The 24,445-nt window shown below is 42.2% G+C and overlaps 1 protein-coding gene across 3 annotated transcripts in view; it reads right to left on the minus strand.

The window, feature by feature from the left end:
* The window catches only part of B4GALT6 (beta-1,4-galactosyltransferase 6), a 65,572-nt gene that overhangs the window by 8,749 nt on the left and 32,378 nt on the right, over positions 1 to 24,445 (minus strand). Inside the window, exons 2-4 of one of the 3 annotated variants that reach the window (XM_053902527.1) lie at positions 9,601 to 9,699; positions 9,053 to 9,177; positions 3,001 to 3,117 (exon numbers count right to left, since the gene is read on the minus strand). In XM_053902527.1, the coding sequence (XP_053758502.1) occupies positions 3,001 to 3,048 (48 nt within the window). In that variant the 5' untranslated portion in view covers positions 3,049 to 3,117; positions 9,053 to 9,177; positions 9,601 to 9,699. The remainder of the gene's footprint in view (positions 1 to 3,000; positions 3,118 to 9,052; positions 9,178 to 9,600; positions 9,700 to 24,445) is intronic. The other 2 variants (XM_019465469.2, XM_053902528.1) reach the window with 2 other exon arrangements.

Consider the following 24,445-nt stretch of genomic DNA (forward strand, 5'->3'; position numbering starts at 1 on the left):
TCAGCTGGGGGACCCACTTCCAAGGTGGCTCACTCCCCCAGCTGGCAAGGTGCTGCTGCCAAGATGATGTGGTTTCCTCTCCACAGGGCTGTTCGAGTGTCCTCATGACCTGGTAGCTGGCTTCCCTGAGAAAATAATCCAAGAGACCAAGGCAGAAGCAGCAAGGTCTTTTATGACCTGCCCTCAAAAGCCACATGCTGTCCTTCTGCAGCTTGGCTGCCCACGCAAGTCAGCCCGTATTCGCTGGAGACCACTCAGGGGCCCAGTTACACAGAGGCAAAATCCCTGCGGGCCATCTTGGAAGTGGTTACCCCCGTGACATTCTGTCCTGATTGATCTTCTTAACTTCTTATGTTTTAGTTCTGTTTTAGGAGTTATTTTCTTAGTGATCTTCCAGCATTCTACATTTTGTTTTAATAACGACATTTTCTTCTACAGTAACTTCCTTATTCTGACTATTCTTCATGATGTCCTATTTTTGCAGATTCATGATCTTTATTCTCTGTGGATACTGATTATGAGCTTTTGTTGTTCTTTGAAGATTTTATCTGTTCCCTTCACTGTCTCTATTATCTACTCTCCCTCTTGTTGGATCGTATTCCCACCTGGAATCCACTCCCCATTATTCTAGTCAGGGCTGCCCCAACTTCACCTCCTCTGAGAGGCCTTCCCTGAACACTCTATACAAAAGAACACGTGTCCATGCCCTTACTGCTCTCTTTGCCCTGATCTTTAGCCCCGAGCACCACCTGCCACATCATGAACGATTCACTGCCCATCTCTCCTCACCAGAACGAGGGGCCTTGCCTTGGTTTGTTCCCTGCTGTATCCCTGTTGTTGAATGAATGAAAGGGCTTCATGGAGGTGATAAAGCGATGAGCTGGCCTTTTCCTTTGGAGATGTCTAAGTACAACATCAGGCATCTCCTTTCTGAGGCTAATCTATTTCTCTAATAAAGACACAAGTTATGCTCTGTTGTCAGCTGGAGGGGCTGGGGGGATTTCATTTCTAACTGCTGGCTTCAAAAACCCCAGACAGAGAAAAGGCCTGAGGATCCCCAGGGTCCGTATGCAGACTCACTCAACCCCTCCTGCTTCGAGACCCCACAGCTTGGCTGTGCTGGCACAGTCAGGACTTTGGTGTGGTTTCTCCACAGGATAAACTTTCATTTCTTACAAGACACAACAATCACCTGGCAGCACGAGCAAAGATGAGGAACTGGGAATGTGACTGTTTTGTAATCAAACTTTTTAAATCAATCCCGTGACTTTATGGCCAGTGCTACGGTCCGTCTGTGACATCTCTCAAGTGCCAGGACCTGCAGGAGCTTGTCCAGCAGACTGCCTCCATTCTTGTCACAATCATCCTCAACAGGCATGGGGCTTTGAACATCCCCTGCTTTGCTAAGGGAGTCATCAGTGCTCCATCTACTTCCCGACTTCCAGAAATGTGTTGAAATCTCTCGATGACCATCACTTTGTCCTTCTGGTTTAAAACCTTTTTTTCTTTCACTCTCATTTTTGGTGTTTGGGAAGGAGAAGTGGTAAATATGTGTATAACCTCCCACGTTTAACTGAAGTTCTGAGCCGAACTTCAATTGCTTAGCACTTCTGGGCACCAGTCCAGCAGAAAAGCCACTCTTCTATTTCATATGTGGTAAAGATGTTACTACCTCAAAACCACCCACGATCAACTACGTGGGCCTGAATTAATATCGATCAAGGCTGAGACTTAGACTTAAGAAGTTTATAAAATATGGATCTTAGCTGCTTTGCAAAGGTTGCTCCATCACACACACACAAAAACTCAGTGGTTCTGAACTCTCAGAAGAATATCCCTTTACAAACACTGACACTGTGCCCTCTTCGATAGCTCAGCTGGGAGAGTGGAGGTCCATGAAAACACGGATGCAGACGTCTCACCTCCCAACACATTAAGGAGACTGAAATTTCAATAAAGGAAACTAGCAGTTGGTAAAACTGACCTAGAAGTTTTTACTTATGGCTATCCTGAAAGTAGCTAGAAATTGTGATTTGTTATCAGGTAAAAAAAAAAAAAAATCCATTTTCGTAGTACAGGTTGTTACATTAAAAAGTACATAAAAGCACATAGATGTACTATATGCATCATCATATGCACAGGAACAAACCTGACAGGGGTAATTTACATACAGGGAAGTATAAGTTCTAATAAATAGCAAGCATTCACAGGGGTAAAAATAGAGGCAAAAAGCTAAGAACAGATCTAAAATAAGCCACAAAGGAGCTGGAAAAACATACTAAATATAATAATCTTAGGAACAAAACTTGAATATTTTCCACACAAAATACCCATAAGAATCTAATAATATAAGCTAGGTCACTTTATGCCTACTGATAAATAAGGAAATACATTTTTAGTCAGGTTTAGTGTGAGTAAAAAGAAGGAGTGTCAGGATAAAATGAGGTTATCAATATCAAGCCCAAAGTAGCCAAATTACAATATATTTGAAATACAAACAAAATGTACATGTTAGAAATGCTACATAGAAATCACTGATAAAATTCAGCAAATGCCCTAGTGTTTGAGAGGTGGGGTGGGGGAAAGATAAGTTAAGAAATCCAAGATGATACCTTAATATAAAACTAGGTAATGACAGGAATGGAAAAAAACAAAAATATGGCAAATATCTCCAAAGGGTTCAAATAAGACTGAAAGAAATTGTATATATGGAATAGTGAGACATGAAGAATATTTATGGAGAAAAAATTAGCTGATTAATATGAAAAATAATTCAAGAACAACATTTCACCTTAATAGGTAAGACATGATTAAAAATGATAGGAGCATATCAACTGATAAATGGATTAACAAAATGTGGCATATATAATACGCTTAATCCCAAATGAGATTTTACCAAAATATAAAACCAAAAATTCGCCCTAAACTAAACATTTTTAATCCCACCATATCAAAGAGTTCAAGTTCCACTATACTTACCATTCTGAAAAATATTCTCACCTGTTCAATGACATAAAAGGCAAATTCCAGCCTCTGCTTCTGGAGCATTGGAATCAGATGCAAGAAAAAAATTGGGAGATGTTCATGGCGATTCCGGAAAGGAATGAGAACTGCCACCTTTAAAAACAAAATAGTCACATATGTAGATAAATATTGCACAGCAAGCCCTAGAGGTAAAGATAAAAACTGATCCTTAAAAATTTCTGAAAATTTTAAAGTCAAACCTTCATAGATTTTCTCACTAGAGATCCAACAGTGAGAAAAAACAGACCTGGCCTTTGCCTTTGTTCCATTTCCAGTCTTGTGAACCTGGAAGGTGTAAGCGGGTTCTGAGGGCCATTCCTTACATTGTGATATTTATTTATCGTATGGTCACCATGGAAGTCCTAGAAAGACTTCAAAGGCCTGATAAAATCAGGTTTGGGGACGGCAAAGACTACTGTGGAGAGTAGACTGGAGAAAGCCAAAACTCGATTCAGCGAGCTGGTTAAGCCAAGAGGTAATGGAAGCTTGAAATGAGGTGAGGGTGGAGAAGAGAGGTACATGAATTTTTGGAACATGTGAGAAGTGAATTAACAGGACTGGTTTATGGATTGGATATAAGGAGGGTGGGGAAGGGATGTGTCAAGAGTAACTTCTAGGTTTCAAATTAGATCGTAAATAATAAATTCATGACTGTAAAATTGAATTTAAAAGACATTCCACTTGAATATCTACTATCTTACACATGGCTTATTCAGCCTAGAGTTATTTTTGAGAAATATAACAGATATATCATAGAAGTTTCATAATAATATTAGTTATTTTTCATTTAATCAAAATGTAAAATTAAATTTTTGATACATTTTATGTTTTTCAGTGGTAGGATAATACTGAGTTTAAAATGAAATTGATAGTAAAATTACATTAAAATGTTAAGCTTAACAAAGAAAAAGTAATGTAAGCAGTAGAAAACAAAGAAATTCGTCCAAAGAGTTTTTTTTACCTAAAGAACAAAAGAAAAAACACATATGTGGAAATTAAGTAGTTTTTCAGTAAATCGATGTTTCTCCTAGTGGGAAAGAAAAATTATTGGGGCTCTTAAAAGCAAGACTAAAAAACACCATCTATATATAAAATAGGAATAAATGAATAATTATTAACCACCACTTACTCAAATCCTCTATTTCTTGGATCCAAGATTTGTCATACAAGCTAAATTACCCTACAGTTTAGACTTTGTCCTTGAAAATGATGAAATGTTTTCTAAACATTGCTTTTCTTAGCTAAACTGGCTTTATTATAATTGTGAATTTTCTAATGCAAATTGAAATAAAAACAAATGTTTTGTACAGATTATAAATCCCCAAATCATTAGATTTTCAAAGAACTTAACAGTCAAAATATATCTAATTACAGTATCTATGTGTCACTTTATATTCTGGATTTTAAAATACAGTTTAAACTGGTTATAAGAGAAAACTTTGTAGGAACATTATATCTGGGATTTACTAAAATTTCACCTATACCAAATAATTTTTACTACTGAATGAATAAATGTAAATAATTGAGAGGGCATAGGTTCCGGACCTGGTCCTATTTGTAAAATCAGGTCATGACGTTAGACACAGTCAACAGAAAACAGTAACATTTACTAATGTATTTTACATTACCAGGATAAATAGAGAAATTTTTAAATTATTAAAATAGTTTCATTTTAAAAAACCCACAAAAGATAGTTTAGCAAAACTGAAGATGTCTAAACTAGAATCACCACCACTAGTTTTCCCTAAATGCTGATGAGACAGCAGAAAAAGAGACAATGGCTGCTATGACACTGATATTTTCATGTGTGCACTATTTTATTTTCAGTGAGTTGTAAGAACTAAAGAGGTTCTGGTGCCTCTCTGCCAGCCACACTTTTAATCCCATTCCCTTCTGGTTCACCCGTAAGGTACCTCTTGAATGTAAGGACCACAAGGTTGGAGCAAGGCTAACTCACATCCAAGAGTCTGCCCACCCCCAACATGGCGGCCACTGCTCATTCTACACACATCCCACTGACTGGGGACCTGCTGATGGGTGTCCAGTATTCATTGCTGGCATAGTCACAGAACTCCCAAAGCAACACAACTCCCAAGGCAGCTAGGGACCCCTACGTTCACTCTTAGGAGAGCAAATGACTACGAAAAGTAAAAGAAGGGGAAGAAGTCAGATGGCAAGAACAAATCCCTACCACTGGCTTTACCAGATGTGAACAGTGTGGTAACTTCTGCAGAAGTAAGGGTCAAGCTTGCCCTTCCTCATTCTGAATTTGGCCACAAGGCAGCCGCCTGTGACAATGTAAATGGGCTACAAAAGCAGTTAAGGCGAATTATTTAAAGGAAGATATTTAAAGGAAGAAGCTATTAAGTAGCTGCCGAGTCCACATTAAAGATGGTCCACATTAATTAAATACAATTATGCTGAGTGATGGGTTGAACATATAAGAATAGACAAGGTCGTAGCCTCTAAATCAGCAATTTGTTCAATGAAGCATTTAAAATATCAAGACTTGTGGGTTTTTTTCTTAACCTTACAAGGAAACTGAGAATATTATAAAAGAAAAAAACTACCAGTGTCTTGGCAAATTCAAAATAAGCTAAATTGTTGTCTTAATAGCAAATAAATGGCCACATTTTAATGAGACCATTATCAAATATTTTGAACATGCCTAAAGCAAAGTTTTTATTAAAATAAAGCAAAACAGTATCTTAAAAATTCATTTGGCATGTCCCTTCTTGTGGCGGTGGAATGACATTCTCAACAGTTTACAAATTATTGTCTAGAAAACGAAGATCTCAGGGTCCTACAATAATATATTTAAGGTTTAATAACCTTTGCTTCAGGACATTTCTCACATGTGCCCTAATTTGCTGTGCGAGCCACTCTCCCATTGATGCATCTCCAGTAGAGACAGACAACATCTGGTCGTTATCTTCTGCAAAACAGCACTTCATCTTCACCAATCCCTCCTCGCCACCTCTTGTTCAAGCAAAATTATCCCATTCAGTTTGCTCCCACTTTAAGCCACTAATCTTACTCAATTTATGCACCTACATTTCTTGCTTGCTTATGTGCTCTTATACTCACCATGAGGAGATTAGCAAGAAAAGTGTTTACTACATACATTTTCCCCACTAAGTTTTTGTCCTACTTTCAAACTTCAGGCACACCACCGGCTACAGTGTCCCTAGACGACTTGGCTGCAAACTTGCCTACTTGAGGGGTGCGGTAGCTCTGTGCCACTGACGAAGACGGAACACAGTAGAAGTTGCTGTGCTCTCTCTTCGTCAGTGGTTTCCGGTCCATCGTCCTCATCCTCCCCATTTCCAGTGTCTGCGGGAGCTTCTCAAACAGGAGGAACTTGATACCAAAAAAAAAAAAAAAAAAAAAAAAAAAATGCAGGTTCTTGTCCCTTTCCACCAATAAAATCAGAATGTCTGAGGACTAAGTTCAAGAATATTCACTTTTACCAAACACCCTGGGTAGTTCTGAAATAGATGCTAAGACTCATCTTTGAGGACTAGATACGGAACCCTGCCTCTGAGCAGACACCCACAGCAGGCAGCTGCCTGCTTCTTTAAGCCTTTAGGCTTTAGACCTCCAGTTCAGACCTCCACCTGACCCCTGCATGGAAAAGCAAGGTCATAGGTGAACACTTCACCTTTTAATGTCCAGAAAAGCATTATCATCTTCCTCTTCCAAACCCCTTTAGAAATAAGCTTGCCTGTATAAGGCCTCCAATCTGTGCTCCAACCCGTTTTCCACGGGAACCTGTAGTGTTCAAAATACGTGAGAATTGCTGAAATCACTCGGTTTCAAAGATCTCAGTTCCAATTAATTGGCCATTAATGAACTTAGTTGTTTTTTTTTTTAAAGAAAAAGAACCTCAAATATTAAGAATCAAGTTGGTAGCAGACGTTTAACATAAATCTAGTAATTCCTTCTTTCCCTCTCTCTCAACTCTGTTCCAAGATTAGAATGGGACATCATTAGAATGTAAACAGGTTGGGGGCAGGGAGAGAAGGGGAATGCCCTTAATTAGTTAAACACGGCAAGTACCAGTCACCTCTGAATCATGTCCAAATCTCTTCTCATACTTTTAGCTGCATAGCTCAGAACCAGAAACTGTATTCTGAGAAGGGTTTGCATCAAGTTGAAATAACAACAGCATTACCATACGGTTCCTAAATAAAATAAGCTTATTTTTAGATCCTTGAATTAGCTTGCTCTTGGGAACTCCACTTTCAATATTGTTACCTAGTCATTCACACGGAGTTTATAGTCTACTAAAATCTTTAAATAGAACTACTTGTGTGTGATATACTTTTCTCCCAGAAAGTGAGAAGAAGAAAGCAAACCATAAAATTTAAAATCCAATGTCTGATATAGACCAATCAATGAAGGAAGAACAAGAACACTAAATGTTCCCAATCCCAAATTACTCTACCACAGTGCACAATGCACATCTAAGCAGTATGCTGTACCCCACCTACACACGTCAGAAGACCAACCTCTATGCTACCCCACAGCTGTTGAGATTAATGATGCTTTTTTCTCTTATTAGCATTCAACATACTCATCACCCAAGAAAAATAATTTATTTGCCCAGGATCTGTTTTAAAAGTAGAATTGTGTAAATTAGGTCCTATTTTGTATACAAATGTGAGAAAAATCAATCATGAAATATGAAGATTCATTTATTAACGGAGTCTGACCAGACAACTGTAAGATAAATGATTTGCCAAAATTTGTACTGGAATCCATTTAAGTAGTTTCACAACTTCTTTGAGGCAAAAAAAAAAAAAAAAAAAAACACCCTAACATTTATTTAATAATTTAGAGCAAGGCTCTCTCTCCCTCTCCCTCTCTGCCCTTCCCCTGCTCATGCTCTCTCTTCCAAAATAAATAAATAAACTTAAAAAAAAATGTAACAAGACATTTATTTGTCTTGTAACCTCAATTCAGCAAAACTGGGTTTAGTGCTTACCTTAGACAAGATAATATAGTGTTATCTGGTGTTAGAGATGCAGATAGAAATAACACACTTCCCCAACACAAAGAGTTCAAGGCCAATTAAGTCAGAGCACTTTTATCTACATTCTCCTTCACAGCAGTGATTTTTCTTTGTACCAAAAGACAAATATTTTAGCAAAATACTAATATTCAAAAGAGGAACTGAAGACTTTTCCCAAATTAAGGCTATATCACAATCCTCCAGGATATAACTATTGATTCAATCCTCTGTAGTTTTCACCTGAATTCTGTAAATGCTATTTCCTACTCAAACATAACCACCTTACAGGAACATATATATATATATATATATATATATATATATATATATATGCACCCACTCGCAAATTTCACAGTACTGTGAGCAACTGTGATTTAAATCAGGGTTTACAACTGATTTTAAACCGCAGAGGCAGACCATTCCCTTAGAGTTTTTCAAACAAAACATTAAGTAGAAGTCGGACAAGTCAAAAAGATAAAAAGCTTGTGCTCTGCCTTCTGAAACAGAGGTGAAGAACCCAAAGTTCTCCTTTTTGTGTCCCACTGTGACCTGCAAGCAGCCTCTTGAGGATGCTGAGACTCTAAGAACACCCCAGTGTGAGACCCAACTGGAAGTCACAGTTCCAGGACTCGGTAGGGCCAAGCCTACAGGTGACAATGAGCATTGCGGACAGCAGCAGGAGGCAGAAAAGTCAGAGCCTCTGCCCATTCCAAACAGAATGGTGACAAAAAAATCTGTTTTCCAAGCCAATCTCAAATGAGGCATTTACTACCAGGATCTCCAAGAGACAACGCACGAGCACACATTTTGTATATACGCACAGGTGTGGTTACAGCCTTCCCAGGCAACACTATTAAATCCTATCTGAACTGTCAATACCTATACATTAAATACAAAAATTCTGTTGCCTTACATTTTCAAGACAAATATATTTCACTATATATTCTGAATCAAGCACACTTTTCCTCAAATGCACAGTAACAATTATATTACTTATGAAAAAATTTACCTCACCTTCCATCTGGGTTTACAGTCTTTAGGCCTCCAGTGACCTCCTGGCTCAATATCTAAATCCTTGGAGAAGAGTTGATGAATTTCATCAAAACTGATTTCACTTACATTGACATTGAGGAATCCCCCTAGAAGGTCAAACACGTGAAGAATTGTTTTAATACGAAGCAAGACAAACAACAATCGGTAGGGCTGATGGCATAACTTAGTTGCCAGGACAGTACAGTTTATTCCTGTTATCACCACATGATTGTTAGTATCATTCCCTTTCAGTTTTAGTTTGGATGATAAATTATAAAATCACTCCACTATCTTTGGTAAATCAGCCAAAGATAAGAGAAATCAAATTGTTTAATACAGCAAATATTTTTAATATTCTTTGGGAAACGTTTGCACGTCATTACAGATTAGCTTATTATTGTAATTTGACAATTTAGTCACATATTTTAAAACTACTTTTAATTTCCACATAGTCAACCTAGGTAGCACGAGAGCACAGACTGTAAGTGTTAATTAAGCGGTTAGATTGGCAGGAAACCGCCAAATCCTACCTTCTGCGTACTGGGGACACTATTTAACTTCTCTGTGCCTCAGCCTCCTTCTTTGCAAAAGCAGATGGTAACACCTGCCTCCCCGTGTGGTTGTGTCCACTAGATGAAACAGTGCCGTGAGAAGGATCAAGCAACAGCATCAACCACAAAGGTACACACTCAATATACGTTAGCTGTTCCTACTGTCCTCTACTGACATTTAAGAGAGAGAATTTGCAAACACAACTTAAGCAATTTATATTTGTAGCACCTACCCAGTATCCCCTTGATTTGCAAAACTGGAAAACTACAGGCTTTTAAGATATTCCTGGCCTACCAGGCACTCACTTTCTGAGTTAACGAATATCTTACTGGAGGTGTTTTTACTACTAGCTTTTCTGTTGTGTACCACTGAAATGACAAAAGACTCTTGGGTGGAAAGTCATTTCCATTAACTCAGTCGGAAACAGAACTGAGAACTAACAGAACTAAATTAGGTCTAACCTCTTCATCTCATAAAATACATACCAACAAATGAGGTTTCCCATTTCAGGTCGTCTGAGCCTGACTGGCCATGACTCCACATATAAAACCTTCAATTCCTCTTTGAGAGAGCCCTCTCCTTTCCTCCTGTCGTTCTGTATCCTAAGGTTTCACAACTGCGTCTCTTCCCCTCCCTCCCTTCCTCCTAACTAGGCAGGAGTATCAGTAGCTTCCATTAAACACTCAGGCATGCCAGCGAGAAGCATTGTAAAAACCAGATGCCAGGTGTCTGGGCGGCTCAGCCGGTTAAGCATTTGACTCTTGGTTTTGGCTCAGGTCTGATCTAACGGTTTTGTGAGTTCGAGCCTCGGCGTCGGGCTCTGCGCTGACAGTGCAGAGCCTGCTTGGGATTCTCTCTCTCTGCCCCTCCCCACTCATGCTGTCTCTCTCTCAAAATAAATAAACTTTAAAAAAAAATTTTTTTTAAATAAAAATTAAATAAAATACAAATGTCTACATTTCAAAGGGTAAGCTGGGGGAGAAAAGTGCAACCTTCTAATGTCTGCCAGTTCTCCTGACTACATCTGTGGCCTTTTACCCTGCCTTTTGGGTGGTAAGATATGCAAAGTAGCTAATCTTAGAAAGATGAGGCTCACCTAAAAGGAAAGAGTAACGTATGAACTCAAAGAGAAAGGGGAGGTTCACAGCATAAGACTGATCAATATAAGTACCAGCTCAGCTGACAAAGACTGAATCTACCACTGTAATCAAATAAAATTCACACAAACAAATCTGATGCACTTAATGGTATGCATGATTGCTAAAATGATAGTCATTATAAATAATAGGCAGTTCATATGAGTAACTGAGGCTGGTATTCTATATGCACTGTTAAACCAATTTTTTTGGCCTTTTTTCCAGCTTGACTGCTTTAACAGCTGTAATCATCATTACTGTCAGCAGGGCCCTCCAGTCTCATTTGCTGTTGCGTTTTCATCTCAAACACACATGCACTGGCAAACGAAGAGGCAAGTCTTACGTCTCTCTTCTCAATGGGCGGGGCCTCCGGTGCCCACCACTTAACCATCTCTAATGCATGAGGCATCCAGAGTCCAACCTCCCTTCTGCCTGCCCCCCACGCACCGTCCTCAGAGTCCCTCAGCTGCCTTCCTATGTGCTTGCTGCTCTTTCCTCTGAAATCTTAATCTCATACTGGCTGAAGGCCAAAGACAACCCAGTGGCATGAAGTTGTCATGCCAGTGGTCACAGCAACAGTACTATTTTGGGGGTGAGGGGGGACGGATGGTAAGGGACAGGCCTCCAAGATAGGATGGCCACTACTGGGAACAGTAAAAGCATGATCCGAAAGAGGAGAGGAAGAAGAAGCACAAAATTAGTGGGGTGGAGTGCAATGAGACAAACAACTCTTTTTTCTGAGCTGCTGCCTCGGCATTTCAAAGTATGATAACCATACTCACACCCAGAGTCTCACCAGTGAGATAAGAATGCAACTTTAGGATTCCTGCCATCACTTCCTCCTTTGCTTTTCCCCAGGGCACCTTTTAAAATAATCACTTAGAGTTAAGCCCACCAAAAAGTTAAGTGACCTCTGCCCCAACCACCCTGTAAGTGATAGTTGCTCTCTCTCCCGCTCATTCAACCTGGAACAGAGGACTGCCCTTCCCCCAGCTCACCGAGCCCCCTTGCTTCTGGGATCTGGAAGTAATTAAATCTTGTGACTCGACTTCCTTTGTGTGGGTGTGCTGAAACTGTAACTCCAGTCAAAATGACTCCCTGGGTTTCATTTCCCCAAAGTGGGAGCTCAGATGCTGAGGGAGCGCCTGCCTGCCCCATGTGGGTGGCATCTGGGTATTCTTAATTCAATATACCAGTTCTGCTTCTCAACACAACCGGTGATAATGATGGGATCGTGGGTGCAGTGTGTACCCCCATACAATGCCCTGGAGCTACAAATGGCTTACTAACTTCCTCTCCCAGACCACTCAGTCTCCCTGGGAAGGAACCCACTGCTTGCTGGCAGTCTGTGGCACTGTTTTTGCACGGCTGCGTACTGTTCACAAATCCCCACCCTAAATTGTCGATGCAGTGAAAGGCAGACTCCCCTGAAAAGCTGACCACCAGCAGGCTCCAGTCAGCAGTAGGTGTGTTTCCCACTAGTCCCTAAACAAGTCCCTGCTGTGTGCCAGGTCTGGAGGTAATCTGCAATACTCACATGCAAGAGTCCCAGCACCGGGCCAAGGTGAGCTAGCGGAAATAGCAGGACCCTGCCGCCTTTCCCCAGGCAGGGACAGTGGACAGGGCAGGGCAGTGGCAGGGACACGGAAGGGAGTTCTCTTAGATTAGTGCCACAGGTGTGGCTGGCTGCTGGGCCCACGCTGTTGGTGGCTGGGACTAGGGTGTTGAGCTTGGAAAGCCAGCCCTAACACATGAGAGAGGTGACTCTACCAGGGGTATCACGGACCTCTGGGTGGACACAATGCTGAGGTCAACAACCTCCTATGCTGCCACAATGCTTGCTGCTGTCGCAAATCACCCCCCCAACCCCATGGGATGTCAGGAGTCCCATCCTTGGTGTGGTACAGCAGGACACATTCTCGCCACAAAAGCAGGGCCCCTGAACACACGGTACCGGCTCCTCCCAAGTTCCCAGTGGAGGTTGAAAAACCACTAGACATTTGTAAGACCCCTGCTCAGATGGCCTGTTCGGTACCGAACAGCGTGGCATATCAACACGCCTAATCACCGGTGCTATGTTCCTGAGGCTTGGGAGCTTTCCCCAGTACATCAGCTACTGCTGCACTGGTGGAGGGGAACCCCGACCACTTGGAGGGTTGGTTGGAACAACCTAGAAAGGCAGGTATGGCAGCACGAGTCCGGGAAGGGGCAACCTCCATCCCAGGTGTCCCCTGTCACTATCCTCCCAACCAAAACGCCCAACCACCAGGGTGAAAAGAAATGGAGACAAGTTAATTATACAGAATAGAAATGCAAGGGTTTTCTAGAAAAATCTGCCCATAGGAAGGGGGAGAAGGGTGCAAATTGGCTCTTACAGGTCTTTGGAACTGGCTCTGAACTGTTGGTTACAGTGGCTGAGATGCGTGTCCTGGCCAGACTGGCCAAAGTCCTCAAAATTCATAACTTGTACCAAAAAAACAACCCAAGGTATTGAGGGCCTGTTTTATTACAGACACCCTGGAGGAGCCTCTGGACTTGTCACCACAACGACAGCACTCCCAAATGCATCGAGCCACCAGGGCAAGAGATGCAGACAAAAACAGGAATAGACTCTCAGGAAGAGACCTCCCCCACAAGCCTCCGGAGTCCACAGAGATGAGAGGAAGAAGCTGCCTCACCGGATGTGTGTTTCTATGGCTTGGCACCAGGCCTGTCCGTCCATCACAGTTATTACAGCCCGGGTTCCCTGCGCGTAGACAAGCCTAGATGAAGCATGCCTCCGCTTATATAAAATTGGGATGGGCTAATGGGCATGCTTCCACGGACCCCCTTGGCCACTTCCAACCCAGAGGGTGCCCTCGGGGCCAGAATCTAAGGAGTTCTTCTTAAAGCACCCCCACCCAATTATAAGGCCATACTGTTACAATTCACAGCAATGTTAGATATGGCATAATAGGCATTAGACCACATTAATGCTGTAGCTAGACATGAAAAAGATAATTTTCCTGAAGCCCAAATCTTGTTTGCCAGTAAAGGCAAATGGCCCCTCTCCCCCCTTCAGCCAGGAACCCAACAGAGGGCCCCCGGAGATATTAGGGCTTCCAGGCCCCTTCTCGGTCCCCATGGAGGAGTGGCACCTCAACTCAGCTCACTCTCTCATTAGATGACCAAAGGTCCCTCTGTGTGAGTGGTTCTGGACATCACGGGCCCCTAATCCAGGACAGCTCAAATACAAGCCGGAAGTCTTTGCTCAGGCACTGTGGGCTCTTCAAGAGACCACCGGCCCACCTGGAAGGCAAATGTCGTTACCGCTTGGAATGTCCCAGCCCTGGCACCAGAATCTGGGCTCCCAAACTCTGACCTCTGAGAGTAGAAGCTGCCAAGGCCTCCGCCCTAGGGACCCAGCAACTCCCCAGAGCTTGTCTCTCTTCTGGGAGGGACAATTACCCATACAGTTCCCTAATTATCCACTAGGACACACAAAATAGACAATCCTCCTATTCAAGTCTTCTGACAGTCTTAAATATTTTTTATACAATAGGCAGAAATCACAGCTTATTTTGAGGGCTGCTAGAATTGTCAGACACCTTACCAGGCTCAACAAAGGCTGTTCCCGAGTTAGTGGCCTACGAAGCTAATCTATTGATCCTGCCCCCATCTGACCAGCAAAAGGCTCTCCCTGTACGCCCCTGTGGCTTGCCTGACCTCTGTCCATGGTGCTCAACTGCTCTCATGCAGGACATTTTGCAGTACACTATGTGATGCTTGGCAGGAGCCCCCACCGCCTTTTATAATCCTCCGTATCTGCCCAGGAACCAACACCACATGGATGCTTATGATCTACACCTTGTCCCAAGGAGAACCACCCCTGTGGCCTTGGGCCTCAATGCCCAACCATCCAGGAGGGACTTCCAACTTACTTTAGCTTCCCTGATTAAGCAGTTAGTGTCCACTGTGGGTCCAATGCCCTGGGGCTGTCATAGATACGTGGCTCTCCATATGTGCACTTCTTCCCTCAACCTCCAATGCATTTGCCTCCGCGCCAGCCCCCACGAGTCCTGTCTATTCCTACCAGTGTACTTCAGTCTCCCTGGAGCTACCCTTACACATCGCTGAACAGGACCCGCCAATCCGTATCTCTGCCCCCTCACGTGAAAAGCATACAGTATTCAACCTCATTATATTGGGCACAGGTCTGCTGTTATCCCTCACTGGGACTGGGCTAGCTGCCACCCCACTAGGCACACGACAACAAATTATTAAGATAAACAGGAACCTGTCAGCCACCCTGCCAAACACACTGGACTGTTACACCAAAGCCCAGCCCTGATGCAGCAGACAGTTTTGGATAACCGTTTAGTTTTAGATTATCTACTGGCCAGGGAAGAAGCTATATGTGCTGTAAAGGGCCCGTCTGCTGCATGAATATTAATAATTCTGGAAACATTCAGACACATTCACAAAAGATAGCCCAACAGGTATATGTATTCCATCATCTTACCCAAGTTTTTAATCAAATACCTACCTTAACCTTATCCAAGGGCTTTGGTTTATTTTCTTTGCTGGACCTCAACAAATGGAGAGGGTCATTACAAACAGCATTTCCAATTGTTGTCTATAGATATTGCTGACTGGCATTTTTGCTTTGCTTAGGTGCTTCACGTGCTGGATGACCAAAACCCTGCCAGTGGCTTGTAATACCTCCACCATTCAGATAGTGCCTATGATTTTCCCTAAAGATTAATGCCTAGGCATCACAGGGTCAGTTGTGATGAGAAAAACAACTATTGTTCTTCTGCAAAAACAACTTTGTTTTTCTGAGTTGCTGCCTAGGCATTTCACACTATGATAACCCTGCTCACACCCAGAGTCTGTCACTTAGATAAGGACTTGAGTTTAGGATTTCCGCCATAAATTTCTGCTTTGCTTTTGTCAGGGCATCTTTTAAAATAATCACTTAGAGTTAAGCCCACCAAAAAGTTAAGTGACCTCTGTCCCAACCATCCTATAAGTGATAGGTGCCGGCTACCTTTCTCTATCTCCTGCTCATTCAACCTGGAACAGAAGACTGCCCTTCCCCCAGCTCACTGAGCCCCCCTGCTTCTGGAATCTGTCATTAAACCCTATGACTCTGTTTCCTGTGTATGGGTGTACTGAAACTGTAACTCCAGTCAAAATGACTGCCTGAATTTCATTTCCCCAAAAGTGGGAGCTCAGATGCTGAGGGACTACCTGCCTACCCCATGTGAATGGCTTGTGCTAACCTCATCCAGCAGGTCATAATCTGCATATTCCTTTTTTTTTTTTAATGTTTACTTATTTATTTGAGAGAGAGAGAGAGAGAGAGAGAGAGAGAGAGAGAATCCCAAGCAAGCTCCATGCTGTCAGCACAGAGCCCGATGTGGGGCTCGATCCCACGAACCCTGAGATCATGATCTGAGCTAAGATCAAGAGTTAGACGCTTAAATGACTGAGCCACTCAGGCGCCCCTAATCTGCATATTCTTAATTCAATACACCAGCTCACTTCTCAACACAAGGTGTTAGGGGAAAGATGCCATGCACAGAAAGTGAAGGGAAAAGGGAACATTACAGAGAATGGCCGGGAAGAGGCACGAAGCAGAAGAACTACTGGTGACACGGTTTCCAAACGATCCTCAGTAGAAAAACATCTCTCAGGGAGACTTGGGGTCCTCCCACCACTGCACCCACTGAAGTGACTGTCACCTCCTTTACATACTGGATGTCCCCTTGAGGTTTCACTCAAAGAAGCATTCCAGTGCTTTAAAACCAGAAGAGGATAAAACTTTCTCTATGTGTAAAAATGTAAGCAATCAGCCAGACTAGCCCCCCTTTACTTCACTTGTTGAGATGCCAAGGGCAACTGAAGAAAAAGGACCCGCTGAACTCCACAGAGAACCCCAATCTTCACTCAGCACCTGTGCTAACCTGAGCTTTTCCAGTGAGAACGTATGCTCTCTCCCCAGTTAGAAATTAAAAAGTCAGGGCGCCTGGGTGGCTCAGTCGGTTAAGCGGTTTAGCGTCCAACTCTTGATTTCGACTGAGGTCATGATCTCGCAGTTCATGGGATCGAGCCCCATGTCGGGCTCTGCATTGGCAGCATGGGGCCTACTTGGGATTCTCTCTCTCTCCCTCTCCTCTGCCCCACCCCTACACACGCTTTCTCTCCCTGTCTCTCCAAACAAATAAATACACATTTTTTTTAAATAAAAAAGAAATTAAAAAGTCAAAAATATAGTCTCTGAAATCAATTTATCCAGCAGTGCCACCAATCAGCACACAAATGTAAATAACGTAATCTATCAAATCTTGATTTTCACTATTTGGAAGGTGGAACTGGATGGAGTTAAAAGGAAAGAGCAGAACTCGGTGCCTGAATAGAATCGGGGCTGCCAGTTCGCGAGAGGGTCAGGTCAAGTGGAAGAACAAAAGTCAGTTGTAAGCTACCCATCAGTCCTGTCAACAAAGCCTGATGCCAAACTACTTCTGTTATGTGTTGAGAAAAACTTAGTTGCATCACTGGTTATATATGGTATTTACTATAATTTTCTAATGCTGAATTAGCAAGACATGTGACAATGCCACCCAGTTTGGAAACCTAAATGGGTCTGGGGTCCGTTAGGTGTGTGCAGGCCCAAACCACATGCTCATGGTAGTGTGGCCTACAACATATCACGTGACATGACTTAGGATATTACTTTTTCTATTAAAACATAATTCTTAAAATAATAGTCAATGCATATGAATTACCTATGTTTACATTTTCTTACATTTCAAGTAAAATGTAAGGCATATTATCTCTAGTCAGAGAGTTGCTTTCTCTAAAAATCCACAGCTTCCTGTGACTGAGTTCAGGGCCTATATCTATTTTTTGGTATCTAAAGCCTAATTCTGGATACTCTGATTTTTATCACCACTTTGCCCTCAGGGTTTCAAATGGCAGGGAAGATCTGAAGAAACCCAAAGATCTGATTGACAGTGCTGAGAAAGACATGAATTTCCCGAAGAAATATCCCACCAGGTGAATTCCTCTCCAAAGTCAAAAAATGGATTGTTATGTTAAGATACACATTCTCTCCCACTCCCCCTGGGCTGCTGCCTGAGCACACACAGCTCAAGGCTAAACAGCTACATCAGGCATCACACCCCCCCTAGTCACCCACTGCCTCCTTTGAGGCCAACACTAGAAACTGCCTATTCCCAATAGGGAACTACTTAGGCTCCTCAACTTCTGGAATTTTATGCCTACTTACACAGACGATTTCTTACTCAACTACTCCTGAAGTGACCAAATCTAAGTATTCTAAACACAGAGTGGTTTTTAGCCACACATCACCAATGCGAAGTGCAATGCCTGGACACTGGATGGATGGATGGATGGATGGATGGATGGATGGATGTAGGAATGGCAAAGCTGGCCATGTCCAATCTTGTCTCACCTCTCTTCCTGCTTCTTTCCTACTTTATTTCCACCCCTTGGCTCTACCAGGTACTAAAATATGCCTGTAAGCCATTTGTGCAACAGGTGTCCCACACGTAAATGACCCAAAATAACAGCCTCCATACAGCCCAAGTTCTCATCTCCTAATACTGGTCACAACACACAGCTCTTAACACCCAATTTCTTCCCTTGCTTATAGTTTTCTCTCACTTTACTCTGAATGACTACCTGAACCTCCAGTTAACAGTCTTTGCTTTTTGTCCTCACCTTTCCCTCATAAACCACCCAATGAACCTTTGGTCCCCCCTTGAAAGCCCCGCAGCCTTTATCACGTCTTCCAAACTGTTTTCTTAGTCCCCAGCTATTGATAAACTGACCATCTCCTTTAGTGTCATAATCCACAACTATTATTGTATTTCCTCAACTCTGAGACACGCACTGACTTATGTTTTCGCATCCTGACACAGGGACACACCCTACAACGTGTGCATTTCATGTACTGCTTCTTTCTTGTTCCCAAAAAGCTGTTATGAAATTTATAATGTATCTTGTCAAGAAAATATGGTATATCATATACTCCTCCCGTGATTTCAAATGTTTCCTGGAACCATTTCATTGCCAAGAAGCTTCCATATACTGTACTTCAGTGTCTTCCCTAGAATACCACCCTACCCCTCATCTTAAATGAAAACGTGTTCTCCCTTTCAAACTGTGCCAAATGCTTGCTTTCCTAGGTCTACAATCTTGGAGCCGGGGATAAAAGAAAGTATTCTGCAGACTTACAGCTACACTCTACAAACACACACACACACACACACACACACACACACACACACACACACACTTACTTCCTTCTTTCATGAATTCACCTCCTTTGAAGTTTGTGATTTTTAATTGTACCACCTTCAAATATCCAGCCTTGTTTACTGACCAGGAGGTACTCTCCCCTCCCCTGTATATCTATCTTTCTTTCTTTCTTTCTTTCTTTCTTTCTTTCTTTCTTTCTTTCTTTCTTATTTATTTAGTACATCATCCTTATAAACTCTGACCTGTATTCATACCTTAAGCATCACCATTACCTAGGAGGACTGGCAGTGTCAGAATTGAAAGCCAGTCAGCTCTGGCTTAAATTTCTCTCTGCTATATCCTCATTTGCCCAGTCTATCTGGTCTTCTAATAAGCAGCTCAGTAATTTTGGTCACGTGGCTAAGAATCACGAGGCATAGCTGTTTAGAATGAAGGTTACTGGACCCATTCTCAAAGCTCCTATGTCAGTAGACACCCCTGAATCATGTTTGTGGCCACACAGCTGGACATGAACACATTTCAGTTGCGGGAACTGCCCACCACTGAGTCCCGCCTTCCTGGCCAACCTCTCATACGTATATGGCCTCCCACTTTATCAGGAACACTGAAGTAATAGGCATGAACCCCCCTAACTTTCTCCACCTCATCTCCCAATGAACTATATATACTCTTGCCTCAGGGGAGAAGAGGTTCTTGCTTTCCAAGGCTAATTCCTTGACTTGAACCTACTTCTGTTTCCTGTAAACTTCTCCAGAATCTGGCTCCATGGATACTTCCCTTCTGCTTCCTTGTATTTACCATCTCGACAGTCTCTCTGGAATTCCCCAAAACTTGCTCAAGTCCATATCTTCCTAAAGAGTTCTTCCCTTGCCCCCACCTCCTCCAGATACCTTCCTCCATTCTACTTCCCTTTCCCACCACACTATTTTTTTTTAACCAACAAGTTTTTATATCCCTCTGAGTCACTTCTCCGGACAGTGTCTTTTGCACCCTACCCTACCCCTCTACTGAGACTGCATTTGGTGTCGCCTCTGTTTTCTCTATGCCACACTCAATGGCTTGTCACAGGTCTTCATTCCATCTGCTTTGAGGTATGTCACAAGACAGAACATTCTCTCCTCAAAACTGTGTCCTCATTAGCCTCTGGGACACTGCTCCCTGACTCCTTCATGTCCCTGACAGTTCTCTCTTCTGCTACTGACTACCCGTTGCCCCCACAAGTGCCAGTATTCTCCAGGGACCCACCCTTAGCATTCCCATCTCACTTCCTCTGTTTCTAGCCCAGATCTCTCTGATGAAATTCAGACCCCAAATTAACTCTCCTGAGCTTTAAACAAGGCCCAAGTCTAACTTCCTCATTAACTTCCTTATTCTCCAAATGTGATGTTTATCCTGCATTACTTGTTTCAGTTAGCAATCACCAAGCCAGAAACTTGCTCATTAACCCTGATCCCTTGGTTGGCCACCACATCTAGCCGATGGCACTCCTAGGGCTTCTTTTTGGTGCCTTGTCCTCTCTCCAATGCCACAGCCTCGGCATATGCTCTTGTCATTCCTCTTGGCCCAGGCAGAAAGCTCCTTGCTGGCCTTCCAGGTTCTAGTATTTTCCCATTTTCATCCATTTTTCCACTTCTCATCAGAATAGTCTTTCTGAATACCATCTTAGTCACACTACTCATCTGCTTAGAGCAGTGGTCTTTGTTCATTTTGTTTTATCCTTTTTTGCCCCAGACCCTTTGAAAACTGTACACTCATCCTAGAGATAGGCACACAGGCCACAAATCAACCCTTTGCATATATGCTCAAGGGCCCTGCTCCCTCTGAGGCCTATCTCATGGATGCCCGGGGACTCCTGGAACCCACATGGCCCTCAAGGCCCCTCCCCTCCCTGTCCAGCCTCACTTCCCACCCTGGTCACAACAGACCACCCTCCATTCTCACAGAACCCTTCAGGCTCTGACACTGTTACCTCAGCTACTAGTGAACTATCTTGCAAGAGCCAATTACAATGTCCCCTCTCACTGACATCTCCCTTTCCCTTTTCGAATGAACCATAGGTTCCCTTTCATCACATAATAACCCATTCATAGTGAGGACGCTGCTTTTCTGTGAGCGTGTTACCTGCTCTGGCTGTTAGACACAGGGCCATTCAGCTTCGTGTCTCCTCTGCCTGCCCCTGTGAACAACCCAAGGCCACTACATGTGCAGCCACGGTTTACTCGAAAATGGTTCCCATCTCTTTTTACAGTACACATGTGCATGATGGTTTGTCATAGTACATATTCTTTGAGCTTCTCTGAAGTGTACTTATCTTGTCCCTTTCTCCTGATTTTCATTTGAGTTATTGAAATTCATCTCAAAAAGTCCTTATAGCTTTTGTTATATTCCTAAGTCTAGCAACTATAGCAATTACCAAGGTTAAACCATAAAGGGAAATATTCCACAAACAGTAAGGACAAAATATATGAAAGTTACTGGAAATGTATTCTGTTCGAAGAATTAAAAGATAGGAAAACTCCAGGCAAGTCTACCTTCATTTTAATGCAAAGTACACAAATGACATTTTCCCCACTCTGCTTCACTCACAAAAATCAAACCATCCACGCTAAGCACTTGTTATTTTTTAGGTCTGGAAAAAGTGAAATTTCTACTTTACTTTGTTAGCAAGGAGAGTCTCACATAAATTTAAGAAAGCTGAAAATGGATTAGCCCTCTGGAGGATCTATAAATACTAACAGTGACAAAGAAGTCACTCATATTGTATAAATAACACACATTAAAACAGATTTTACAGGGGCGCCTGGGTGGCTCAGTCGGTTAAGCGTCCAACTTCAGCTCAGGTCACGATCTTGCGGTCTGTGGGTTCGAGCCCCGCATCAGGCTCTGGGCTGATGGCTCAGAGCCTGGAGCCTGTTTCAGATTCTGTGTCTCCCTCTCTCTGCCCCTCCCCCGTTCATGCTCTGTCTCTCTCTGTCTCAAAAATAAATAAACGTTAAAAAAAAAATTAAAAAAAACAAACAAACAGATTTTACAGGGGCGCCTAGGTGGCTCAGTTGGTTAAACGTCTGACTTTGGCTCAGGTCATGATCTCATGATCTTTGAGTTCAAGCCCCGCATCGGGCTCTGGGCTGACAGCTCAGAGCCTGGAGCCTGCTTTAGATCCTGTGTCTCCCTCTCTCTCTGCCCCTCCCCCACTCATGCTCTGTCTCTCTCTGTCTCAGAAATAAACAAACATTAAAAAAAATTTATAAAATAGATTTTATGGTATAATTGACTGAATGTAAAATATTGCTGAAATCCATGAAATCCATTTTATCTAAATTCCAACTGGAAAAGCCACAAGTTTATCTCTATGGTAATCCAGTGCTGGCAGTCCCATTGCTCCACTAGAGAAAAATAAAAAAGAAGCTACAGCTAGATAATCAAACACACCAATGTTAAGCCTCAACTTCACTTTTGGTGAAAATTACAGGAAAATTAAGTATCATTCATACTTGGACAGTTTTCATCAAAGTAGATCTTCTCCCTACACGGACTTCGTTTAACTATTATTTAGGGAGATACTGCATTCAATTATTTTGTGCAATATTATAAAAAGATTTTACACTTAGGTATTTTGGTATGCCATTCTCTATTATCAATGGGAAATAATCCTGTGAACTTAAAAAAAAAATAGGGATACATAGGTAAGTATAAAACCCCTTAACTCCACCCATTTCTCCCAGGTTTCTCATTCCCTTGATCATCACAACGTGTAGCTCCATCAAAGCAGTGAGGAAGAAAGAGAATATCAAACTAATGTCTATCAAGCTTAAAGCACTGCACTTCTTTTTATCCTTGCAACACTGTGAAGTTGATACAATACTCCCTAGTTTACAGATAGGTAAAGTGAGGCTCTATTTTGCAGAGGTCACATGACTCAGTGAAGGGGCTCTCCTGGATGGCTCAAGTAAGGCCCTCTTGGAAGAAGCCTCATTATATTGGCTGTTCCCACGGCCCCGTTCTAAGTAGTTATTTGTACATGACCAATCTTCTAACTACGACATGGGGGTGGTGCTGGACCCAAAGCCAGCAGCCCATGAGGAGGCCTTCTGTGAAAAGGTGGCTCGCCCAACCAGTGTGATCCTCTCTTGTGAAGAAGACTCTGACGGAAGCAGTGATAAGGAGCAGTAGCAGCAGGACATTCAGTGACAGGGCAGTGAGTGCGCAGCAGGCCTGACAGAGTCTCTCAAGCACCACGACAGGGACATCTACAAGTTCTGGGCTGGAGAAGAGCAGTGCTAGTAGGAAGGCCTGGCAGGCAGATGCTTTTAAACAGAGTTTAATTAGTACCCATAAAGCAGTAATTAAGAAAATGGCAACTAAACCGAGAACAGAAAGATTTCCTAAGACTGTAAACCCTTGAATATGCAAATTATGAAAATGAAATTATTATAATCAATATTTCAACAGAACATTACTTAGTGGTTTCAGTACTGCACAGACAAAAACATTCATTTTTAGAAAACCAGGGCTACAATAACAAAGTAATGACAAATACACGGCCACAAAAATCATAGCTTCATTCTCTATTATAAGACAGCAAAGAGACAGGAAGATTCGAGTCAAGTGAGAATCTTTTTTAAAATACCCATGCCCCCTGTCAGATTAATAAAATCACTTAGAGGTTGGGACCAAGAATCACAAAAGTTCCTCAGGCCTGATATAGCCTACTCTAGGCTGGTGGCTAGAGTAGGACGTACTCCAGATTGGTGGCTCTCAAAGTGTGGCCCAAGGATCACCAGCACCCAGGAACCTGTTAGGGATGAAAATTCTCAGACCCCACTCAAGATGTATGGAGTCTGAAACTCCGAATGTGGAGCACAGCAACCTGAATTTTAAGACTATCCAGCTGATTCTGATGCACCCCCAAATTTGAGACCCATGGCCTTAGATGACATTCATTGAAAGGGGACTCTTGATTGTAAATATATAATTTCAATAATTTACCAACGATAAACTTTCAGTTTATAAATATGATAGGCAAAGGCCAATTTCTTCAAGAAAGAATACTTATGTAAAGACATAAAAAACACATTTTGATACTGAGTGCTTTAGAACCCAAGGATAAATAAGCAATTCAAAAGGATATTTATTTAATTTTTTAATTACATAAAAATCAACATATAAGCTTATCTGTACAGATCATGCTTAAAATTGGGGGAGGGGAAACATACAAAGAAAAAAATGCCAAAATGATAGCCCTGCAGCTTCTGAGTGATTATAGTGGGCTTTTAAATGATCATGTACTGTTTTCATAATTTTGAAAAAATATGTATTTTTAAAAATACATATTTTTAAAATACACCATCTTTGTTGCTATCTCATACACAAAAGTTAAGTACAAAATGGTAAAACTATTAGAAGGAAATAAAAGAGT

This window comes from Panthera pardus, unplaced genomic scaffold, assembly GCF_024362965.1.
Source record: "Panthera pardus isolate Hobbes unplaced genomic scaffold, ASM2436296v1 HiC_scaffold_15, whole genome shotgun sequence".
NCBI classification, from domain to species: Eukaryota; Metazoa; Chordata; class Mammalia; order Carnivora; family Felidae; genus Panthera; species Panthera pardus.